Source organism: Neophocaena asiaeorientalis, unplaced genomic scaffold (genome assembly GCF_003031525.2).
Source record: "Neophocaena asiaeorientalis asiaeorientalis breed wild unplaced genomic scaffold, Neophocaena_asiaeorientalis_V1.1 scaffold433, whole genome shotgun sequence".
Taxonomy (NCBI): Eukaryota; Metazoa; Chordata; class Mammalia; order Artiodactyla; family Phocoenidae; genus Neophocaena; species Neophocaena asiaeorientalis.
In genome coordinates this window covers 836,828-847,406 of record NW_020175040.1, presented here as the reverse complement: position 1 = coordinate 847,406, position 10,579 = coordinate 836,828, and the positions used below count along the sequence as shown (strand labels likewise).

The window sequence follows — 10,579 nt, the reverse complement described above, 5'->3', positions numbered from 1 at the left end:
CCGCCCCCCCCCACCCATGGAAAGGACAAGAAGAAACCCCCAGCACCAACCCCACTCGGGTCCTGTGTGACCAAGGCCCACATGGGGTGGCAGCCTGTAGTCACCAGGGCCGGCACCCAGCCCATAGCCCACTGGCTGGGCGACCCCGGGCGCGTCCCCCCTCCTCACGCATGGGCTCCAGCTCATACAAACGGGGGCAGCACGTTCTCTCCAGCTGAGACTTAGGGAGGGGCCGGGGACCCCCTAGGGAGGCCTGAGGGGACAGGGGTGGGGTCCTGGGATAAACCTGGAGAAAACCCCAGGGCTGCCAGGCGTCATCTCGGAAAGGGGGTCGGAAGCTACAGACTGGGGACCCCGACCAGGACCCCAAGACGTTCTGGAACTTCTGTGATGTCCCCACCAGGCTGTCGTTTTTGCTGCCTTCCGCTAGCAGGTCACTAAGCCCCTGTGCAGCACAGCTGGTCGGCAAGAACGTGCTTAAAATGAAAAGGCTGCGGACTGTCCTGGGAACCGCGATGGGGGAGCTGGGTGGCCAGGTTCCTGGACACGAGCAAGACTGAGAGGCCGGGAGGGATACCGGGGAGGGACAGTGTGGCCGCAGCCTTGGGAGAAGGAGTCAGGGAGCCGCGAGAGGGCATGAAGCGCAAGACACGGGGTGAGAACCTTCCCACCCCAACACTGTCTGGGATGGAGTCGGGGGACTCTGGGAGGGTGGGTACCTCGTGGTGCCGCCCCCGGACGTCCAAGATGTCTCGCTTGGTGACAGACCAGTGGAAGGTCAGGCCCGGCACGGCATTGCCGAAGGAGAAAGGGTTCTGGTTGTTGGTGATCCCGGTGACGTAGACAGGCATCTGCAGGGAGAAGCCAGGCCCATGACCGCCGGGGTCCAGCGCCGGAGCCCCACCTCCCAGACGCTCCAGGGCACTGCCTGAGCTGCCGCCCGCTGCTGGGTGCTTCCCTGTCTCCGCGGGGCAACGGGAGCTACACCCAATTCCTCCCTAAGCAGCGGCAGGCGCAGCACAGGTCCCAGGAGGCCTGACGAAACAGCAAAGGACCGAGCGGAACACAGCACCAGCCCCGCACCTCCCGTCCTTCTTGGGCCGCGGGCTGTCGCAGCTCGGCCGGGAGACCCCATTCCTAAACGACTGCCTCTAGCTCTGGGACACCTGCAGAGCCCCCAGCCCCCACCACACAGCTTACCCTGCTCCCCTCTTTCTCAGTCTAGCGGGGGTCCCTGCTCACGAGGGGTGGACTCAGTCTCCGACAATCTGAATTGACCGAGCGCCGACCAGAGGGAGCACGTGGAGGTGACGCAGCGAAAGGCGGGGACGGACCTGAGCCAGGCTGTGGGTCGGCGCCCCGTCCCGCCGCTTGCCAGCTGTGCGGACGCCCTAAGCCTGCCACGTGCGCACCTCCTCTTCTGTGACACGGACATGACCCCGGAGCTACCTCTCGGGGCTGTTATGTGCGCCATGTGGACTAATACACAGAAAGCACCGAGAAAGCTACAGACCGTCCAAACACCGGCTCCTGCAAGGTGCCAGGTGCTATTCTAGGTGCGGGAGGGCGACAGACTGGTAGAGACACAGGCATCACCTGCTGCTGGCACCCACACGGGGCGACAGGCGTAAGCGCCGTGCGGAAGAGGAGACAGCGCCGTTGGGGAGAATGGCAGGGAGCCTTTGGGCTGCAGCAGGAAAGGCAGGGGAGTGAAGCTGGCCCCCCGGGTAAACAGGGTTCAGCAGGTGAAGGGAATGGAGAACTGTCCCAGCAGAGGGAACAGCTCATCCTGAAGCAGAACTCAGGGCCTGACCCCTGCCAAGAGGCTGCTCCGAGAGCTCAGACAGGAGGGCCTGCAGAGGTTCCCGCCTCACCTGGGTCTCCGTCCTCATCCGAGTGATGGGGGCACGGATCCTCACGGCCTGAAGCAGCAACACCTCCACCTCCACGAGGTCCTAGGAAAAGGGCTCTGGGGCTCAGGCTGACTGTGCGTAGGCGTTATGTGCTAGTGACGGGAGTTTCGGGAAGGGACACCCCTCCCCCAGGAAGGAGGTTCCTGCCAAGGCCAGCTCAGAGTCATGTGGTCAGAAGGCACCCATAATGTTCCTCTTGCCTAGGAGGCCTGGCTTTGCGGGTGGCTCGCCCCACGTGGAGCTGGCTGCTGCCTCTTCCCTGCTCCTGGGGGTGCCAGCCTGGTCCTCTGAGCCTACAGACCTGTCCGATCCAGATGCTCCAGGTCAGCACTGCAGAGACTTGGGGATACTGACCAGGGACTGTTCCTCTCTAGGCCAGGCAGCCCTCACAGGACAGGTCTCCAGACCTCCCAACCCCAAATCCAGCCTGTCTGTCTCTGAGCAGAGTACCGGGACAAATGCAGGAGCCAGGTAGAGTGTGATTAAAATAGACCGTATATCCTCCTTCATCCTGAATTCTATACTCCTGTGAATTTGGCCAAAGACTAACTTTACTGGCTTCTTTGTAGTGCTGCTGACACATGCTGAACCCAGGCTACTAAAACCCTTAAGCCCTTTTTACATACACTCATGTGAGCCCATCTCCTGTGCCTTGTGATATGGGCGAACTCCTGGCACATAGTAGGTGCCCAGCTAGCATCCCTTCCCTTCCTTCCCTTCATCCTTCTCACTGCTGTCTTCCCTTGCTAGTCCTGGACTATTCCTCGGCTTTGGGAGCTGATTCTAAGGGTGACCCGAATCGCACAGATGGAACCGTGAGCTTCTGACCAGAGTCGCATACCGTTCTGGGACACGCGGACCTCAGGGCCTCAGGCTGAGCCCCCACCTGCCTGGGCTCAAGGAGACGCCTTTCAGATGGAGCTGGCGGTGCAGCCTTTCCATCTACCAAGGGGCACCGGGGCCTTCCCCCGGCCCCTCCCCCAGCCTGCCAGATGGGAGGCGCAGAGAGGTGGCCCAGTGAGGTCAGCCTAGAGAGGAGGGTGGCCAGGAGGGACTGCATGGCCTTGTGTCCTCTAGACCAATCCCCAGCCAGTTGCTGTGTCAGCTGTGTCAGCCACGCGGGCCCCCGGGAGGAGAAAAACAAGCCCATTCCTGAGGCTGCAACCCTTTCTTTAGAGAGAAACAAAGCAGGGCCTCCTTGGTCCTTAATTTTACTCTCACATGCCCAGTGGTTTCTCGTCTTTATAAAATAGATAGGTAAACTTGGAGCATCCACCCAGTGATTCAAAAGGACTTTGTGGCGTAAGCGGGATACTTGGAGAGAGAGTGGAACTGCTGGGAAAGGAGTAAATCGATGCGCTCAGTGTCGGGTCAAGGTCAGCCCCACCCCCTCCAGAGGGTCCCAGCGCCCTAGAGCTGTGTGTTCAGGTGCTCCTAACTCGGCGGTGCTCCCGGACCGCTGTCAGGAGCCCAGTTCCTGTCCACAGCCACACCACTGAGGACAAAATGCCCCCTTCGAGCCGGGGTTCCAGCGTGGCCTGATCACCAAGCCGACGCTCCTGCAGGTCACTGCAGGCCAAGGACACGGGGAAGAATCCAAGCACCCTGAGCTCTTCTCAAGAGGGGGACATGCTCTGCCCCGTCCTTCCCAGAGGCCCACGGAAGTGCCTGCCCCTGGGAAAGGCAGAAACGATCAGACTCAAGAGACACCTGCTTTCACCTGCTTGGAGTCAGTGCCACCGATATGGGACAGGGGGACCCTGCTGGGTGAGGCTTCCCCTGAGTCGGCCTCCAGCATCTCTGCTGACCCAGGAAATTGGTCAGGAAATGTCCCCCACTCCAGCGAGGAGGCGGGGGAGATGACTTGACTTCTAGCTGAGCAAAGATACTGGCGGATGACTCAGGCTTTCTTTTTCTCTTGGAAATATAAATCCAGGTCTGAAACACTACTGGTGTCCAGTTACCCTCGTGTACAGCAGCCAAGTCAGCACATGCCTCCAAAAACACACACCATGACCCAGCAAGTGTGTCAGAGCCTAGAGCAGCCCAACTCTGCTAGGAGAACATCTCCAAGCCCAGCTGGAAAAGAAGACCTGAAGGCGGGAGAGCTCTGATGCTGGCAATACTAGGTCGGGTCCTAGAGCAGCCGTGTGGTGGCCGTGGGTCACTAGCCCGTCCCTCGGGCCCACCACCTGCACACGGGCAGAGCAGAGGGTCCGGAGAGGACTCGGGGAGGCACGTAAAGCAGTCTGCTGTCACAACGGCTACTGTCAGCCTGCACTGGAATGGCCCCAGGGCGTGGGGCTTGGTTGGGGACCCTGCCCCTCAAGGAACAGCCGGGGAGCCTGAGTCTGGAGGAGGGCAACCTCGGGGGTACGAGTGCAGCGCTGGCCCTGGTGGGGGTAGGTGACAGGCAGGGGCTTGGGCTCAGAGGGCAGAAGCAAGACCCTGGGAGAGGGCGGCCCTTGGCAAGAGCCCCAGCCCAGCAGGCAGGGCTTCCTCCCAGCCCGGGTCACCAACCCCGCCAGCTACCTGGGGAGCGGTGAGCCTCACCCACGAGGCTGTGTGCAGGGCGGATTCGGAAGGTGCCCGCCGCGGTGCAGCCCATGCCCTTACCTGTGACACGACGACGAGCCTGCCGCTCTCGGCATCCACGGCCTGCACGACCCCCGACACGGCGCCGTGGCCCACGGAGAGGCCTCGCACAAGCCCGGTGCTGCCCACCAGCGCCACGCTCTCATTGCTGATGGAGAAGAGGATGTTGGACTGAGGCTGGGGGCCGCCCTCGGAGGTGATCTGGAGGGAGAAGAGCAGCGCCCGTCAGCCCGTCCCCCGGCCGGCCCACGCCTCACCCTCGGGGGCAAGGGTGCCAACACCCCAGCACCCTCCACAGCCCGTTCTGAAGCCCCAGGCAGGGGACACGGCCGCGGGTGGGGGTGGGGCGGGGGCGTGGCCTGCGGTTCCTACCTGCATCGTGGCCCCGATAATCAGCGTCACCTTCCTGGGTATCAACCTAAACGGGGGAAAGACCTGGGTGTGGAGACACAAGGGAGAAAGGGGCCCGTTGTGTTCCAAGCTCCTGTAGCCGGACACAGTCACACTCAATTCCAGAGAAGCACGGTGCGCAGACATCACTCCTCTGAAGGGGGCGCCGGCGAGCGCCTGGGGTCCCGGCCAAGCCTGGGGGAGCCCGAGCGGTCCCCACGAGACCTCATCCCACCCCTGGGCCCGAGGATCTGCGGTTCTCAGGGCCGTGTTCTGCTCCTGTGGAAGCTACCTGGGAACTGTAGAAATGCCCGCTCCCCGGCCTGCCCCGGCCCCGCCAGTCGGAGGTGGGGTCCTGCAATGTGTTTCAACAAGTCCCCACGAGATCTGACACGTGTCCAAGCTTCCAACCCACTGCTTTCGAGATTTCCCCAACTCCTCTTTGGAAGGGGTTGTCTCTCCACTAAATGTCTCCAGATTCCTACTGACTAATTGCCTTAGAAGAGCCCTCTACTTCGACGGCCTCAACATTTTCCAGAGGAGGAAAGCAGGACTCGAGGGGCAGGGACGACGATGCCCCCGTCTCTGCAGCAGTGCAAAGCCCCCAGGTCCTCCTCCTGTATCCCTACAACCCCTGCTTTGCCGTAAGGTGTGCCAGTCGGCCCGGGGCTGCTTTGTGCGCGAGGAGTAGTCTCCGTATGGCTGCGTGATTTATAGGCAGACGGGACTTTCTTCTCAGCAGTAGAAGAAAGGTGCACTGCCATCTAGAAGCACCAACCACATCCGCCAACACCAAGCCCACCGGCCCTATGTGGCCGAGATGGTGGAGGAGGGGGCAGGACCAGCTTAGTGCTGCCGAAGAATAAACTTGGACACGACTTCCTGGCCCTGGCGGCTGTGGGGCTCCCGTCACAGCTGAGACGGTGTCGGGGCCCTGGAGCTCCCTCACCCAGAACGGCTGCTCCCGGAGTTCCCTCGAGGAGCGCACCGCCTCTAAGGCCCCGACTGTCAATGGGCACCTCTGCACACGAGCCCAGACCGGTCCGCACTCCTCCCCAGCCACCCCCCTGCTGTGCGGCAGTAGCTCCCCTCCCCTGAGCCACACCACACCCCCTCCGTCCCGGGGAGACTGAAGTAACCCAGGCCCCTCCCTCCTGTGGCCCCAGGTCCCCGGGACCAGTGAAGGCCCCCTTTTCATCAGAGGACACAGTAGGGCAGTTTAATACGGCCCCTCCACGTGGCTTCCTGAGCTGCCCCTAAAACGCCCAGCCTATCACAAAAAAGCCCCAACATGCAACAGGGGCTGGGCCGAGGCCATGAAGCATGAAGAGGAACAGCTTTACCTCAATCTGCTGTGGGGCTGAGTTGATTCTCTGTCCAGCCTTATCGGTCACGGTTGCGGTGAGACTGGTCTGGCCAATGGCCACGCCGTGGACGCGGAACACGGCGGTGTAGTCGTCTGGGGCCTCGTCGAGGGCCCTGGAACAGAGGGAGGGGCTGGGACTTCTTCCCCCGACAGACCTGTCGGCAATGCCCTGAGATGCCCTCCTCTGACCCCTGATCCTGCAAGGACTCACACCAACGTGACAATCTGGGAGGCTGCCCGGAGCTTCAGGTCCATGAAGGCCAAGTACTTGGCCAGGAAGGGCTTCTTGTGGAAGTCCAGCACGCGAACATGTGCCTTGACCGTCTTCCCAATCTCCACCTACATCAAGGGGGACAGAGACTCAGGGGTGGCCTTCGAATGACCGATGCCACCACCTGTGGTACCCTACGGCTCTCTGCAAAAGCATCAACAACCTCAAACCCACAGACCCAAGTTGACCTTCAGACTATCAGCCCATCAACAAATGAAAATCGGTTACGTGCTTTCTGTATTCAAGAGGCCTCAGGGATACGTCGATGCATAAATGACACATCCCACTCTGAGAGAACTAACAATCTTGCGGGGGGGTGGGGGGGAATAAATTAGAAGTATGGGATTGACAGATACACACTACTATGTATAAAGTAGATAAACAACCGGATTTACTGTATAGCACAGGGGCTATATTCAATATCTTATAATAACCTATAATGGAAAAGAATCTGAAAAAGCATATATATATGTATAACTGAATCACTTTGCCGTACACCTGAAACCAACACGACATTGTAAATCAACTATACTCCAATAAAGAGAGAGAACTAACAATCTCCTTAGAGAGATAATCCATAGCTTAGAATAGCAACAGGCATACAGTGGGGGGTTAAAAAGTGCCCAACGACCCAAGAGTTCATACGTGGCACATAATATATACAGTGAAAACTCTGGGAAACATGAGTCAGAAATGCTTAGTGAAAGAACTCAAGTCTGGAAGCGAATCACCAGAGGAAATGAGATCAGAGGAGGACTACCTGAGGCTAAGAGAATATTGACTTTTAAGGAGTCCAAGTTGCTTGAATGTCCCCCTCTAATCACCAACTATTCTCTCCCCCAAGGAAGACAGGACTCTGACAGCATCCCTCTTTAAGCCTCACTGCAGTTACTTCAGGTATTTGGAGTCATATAAAATCCCTCTTTACATTAAAGAAAAGCCTAGATCTATTATGTATTCATTTTGCAAAAGCACTCGGCATTAGTACATCTTATTCATTTGCCACTGAAATTTCTGAGAATCCAAAACGTACATACTGGGGAGGAAATTCACATTCAGCAATGCATGTACCGGGCTGGTTAGTAACTTGCACCAGTCAGAGGACAGGAATTCCCAAGCTGCAGCTAACGTGGGGACAACTTCCAGCGGGATTTACAGCCAAGGTTTTACAGGTGTCAACTGAGATGAAGACGGATACCCTCGGAGGCCGCTCTGCACTGAGCCCAGAATGCTGGGTGAAACAGCACTGCGAGCTGCAGGTGGACAGGAGGAAAACACCCCCTGAACCCCCATCGTTCTCCAGGCCTCCGCAGGGAGGGAGCCATATCGGGAAGTTGACACTGACCTTGTCCACCACGCGGATGTACAGCTCCTGAATGTCCGAGACATAAACGTCAGCCTTTGCCGGGGCCGGGAAGGCTAAACACAAGTCGTGGATCATAATGGTTGAGGTGCCCGGGAGCAAAGGGTGCACCTGCAAGGTCAGAGGTGGCTGTGGTCACACAGCGGCTCACGGCAGCAGCCCATCGCCCGTGGGACACTGTCTCCCAGAGACCGCAGACCAGGGCTTGGAAAACCCTCATGTTGCCCTGCCCACCCCTCATCACGAGCACCCGCTGCCAGCCAGGGGAGGGGCTTGGGATGTAACATGTTAGTGCCAGGATAGATTTATTTCAACTTTGCACAATTTACAGAGAAGAAAACGGAAGCTGCTCCAAGGTGGGGGTGGTCAGAGCTTGGCAGAGTGAGGACTCACACCCAGGGTTCCCTATCTCCCGTCCAGGCCACCTGCCCCTGCAGCTCCCGTAAGAGAAGAGCATCCCATGGAGTCTCCTGTGAAACTGCAAGTCAGGGGCTGGTCGAGTGTGAGACCACTGCTTTCCAAATGAAGCTCTCACTGAGAAATCCTAATCTGAACCCACAGACTCTCAGAACCTGGGAACGGGCCGAGGAGGCCGCCAAGTCTTCAGTGCGAGCTCTCTGAATCTTGCCCATCCCCACATTCACCTCTACCTCTGCTGTGTTTGCAGTGGAGCCCTCATAAAATGTTTGGAGTGCAGGAATTCATCTAAGCTCCCGTTTTCCACGCTTTCACTGCCAAAGGCCCCCTTTAAATTTTCTTCTCTCTCTACCTCCTTCCAGGGATCCCACCTTCAGAAGAGTCTCTCCCCAGACAAACTGCATCATCACCACTCTCTCATGTTGGGGATGGACTCGCAGTAACTTGTCATGTTGCTTAGGCGTGCATCTCAACTGAGTGGCCTCGGGGGCTGGGCAGGTGGAGGCATGTCACGGAGCTAGTGGGTGGGCCCCGCGGCTGCCTCCCATCTCTACCTGGCCCTGGCTTTGCTGCCTGAGATTTCTGGTCTTATATTCACTGGGGGTGGGAGATGGGCGGTGGGTACAGTGAACTGCTCAGTGTTGGCAAAACTACAATTTCAGTGTCAAGAACCTGTGGGGGATAAACGTCAGGAGACAACCAAATACTATCCTATTGCACCCAGGTTAGAAGCCTTCAAAGGCTGCCCAGAGTGAGCCCACATCCTTAACACATCCTATAAGAACCTGGCACGATCTGGCCCTTGCCCAGGACTCTGGTTTCACCCCAAAACACCCTCCCCCATGGCCATCACACTCCAGCCAGCTGGCGCCTGTCCACCTGCCTCAGGGCTGCACAGTCCACCTTTGAGATCTGGGGGCTTGTCCTCCCCCTGTGTCCACCTGCTGGCTCCCACCCTCAGTCCCATTCAAGTGTCCCTCCTCGGTAAAGTCTCCCCTGATCCGGAAGGTCGGGACCTTCGCCTCTCTGCTCTCTTCTCCTGCTGCAGCTGCACCACTCTTCCCTCCAACTTGATGTAGACCTCCCTGTGCATCCTCCCCGCAGGCTGTCTTCTCCCCTAAGGCAGCCTCAGGACCGAGCCTCACACCTGGCCGAGACTCGGCCTCTGCCCAGCGTGTTGAGTACGCTGAGATCCAGGCTCACAGCTCCAAGTCGCTGGTTAACGTAAGGAGACCTGCACTTCCACCAGCTCAGCTTCAGTCCTGGCTTTGTCAACACTTGGGAATTTTTGTAAAAATGGGGTCTGCAAACCCCAGGTACCGTCATCTATTTGGGAAGTGCTGATTCTGGCCCACATCCTTCAGTGAACACATGGGGAGACAGGCCCACCCAGGGTGGGAACCCAGCCTTGAAGGGGCGGCACTGGGGAGGGAACACGGTGCCCGAGCCCCCGGTTTAGGGCTTCTTCTCCCACACTCAGCCACTTCCCAGAGCTGGATGCCACCAGCAGCCAGAAAGGAACCATTGGGCCGGGGAGGCGGCAGGGGCTTGAGAACTTTGCCAGCAGCACTGGGCTCACAGGCACATCCACAGATGAAGGGGGCCCAGGGTATTTCACACAAGGACTCAAGTCGCTTAATAAAGATTCCAGAGTGGAAATCACGCTGGCGCTCCGAACAACGGCTGTGTAGTTTGACCCAGGGCCACGCCAGCCTGGTATCAAATACGCCGAGGACTGGGGGCTGGAGGCCACAGGGCTCCAGTTTTGCGGAGGACGATTCACTCGGCTTATTACACATCCCCCGGAGGGAACCCATTTAAAAATCACAGGGAGAAGCGAGAGCTCTAATCTGATCCTCCTGCAAAAGTTGCCGCTGTCAGGAGCGACGCGTCCTTCATAACACAGAGAAATGACGCGCTCGCTGTACCGACGGGGCCAGACCCGCGTGGGGGGCGCATGGAGGCGTTCCCTCTTCTTTCTCTCTCCTTCGAAAGAGCCATTTTGCGCATTTTAAACAAAGACATAAATGGCGGTGGGGAAATCGATTCCTTTTCCGCTTGATTTCCCCGCAGCTGGACGTCCAGGCGCCTTCCGGATGATGGAGCGGGAGATGGCGTCAGGCTGCCACCCACCAAAAGGCCTCATGGCCCGTCCGCACGTCAGCTCCTGCCAGCCCACTGGACAATGAACAAGTGCTTTACGGGCGTGCCCACCCGTCACTCCAGAGACAAACCACTGGAGGAAACGAGGGGACGTGCCGGCC

At 58.6% G+C, this 10,579-nt stretch overlaps 1 protein-coding gene across 1 annotated transcript in view; it reads right to left on the bottom strand.

Moving 5' to 3' along the window:
• The window catches only part of NUP210 (nucleoporin 210), a 95,383-nt gene that overhangs the window by 20,193 nt on the left and 64,611 nt on the right, over positions 1 to 10,579 (bottom strand). The window contains exons 21-27 of the mRNA XM_024763426.1: positions 7,881 to 8,009; positions 6,476 to 6,603; positions 6,242 to 6,377; positions 4,881 to 4,943; positions 4,530 to 4,709; positions 1,875 to 1,955; positions 720 to 851 (exon numbers count right to left, since the gene is read on the bottom strand). Of these exons, the coding sequence (XP_024619194.1) occupies positions 720 to 851; positions 1,875 to 1,955; positions 4,530 to 4,709; positions 4,881 to 4,943; positions 6,242 to 6,377; positions 6,476 to 6,603; positions 7,881 to 8,009 (849 nt within the window). The remainder of the gene's footprint in view (positions 1 to 719; positions 852 to 1,874; positions 1,956 to 4,529; positions 4,710 to 4,880; positions 4,944 to 6,241; positions 6,378 to 6,475; positions 6,604 to 7,880; positions 8,010 to 10,579) is intronic.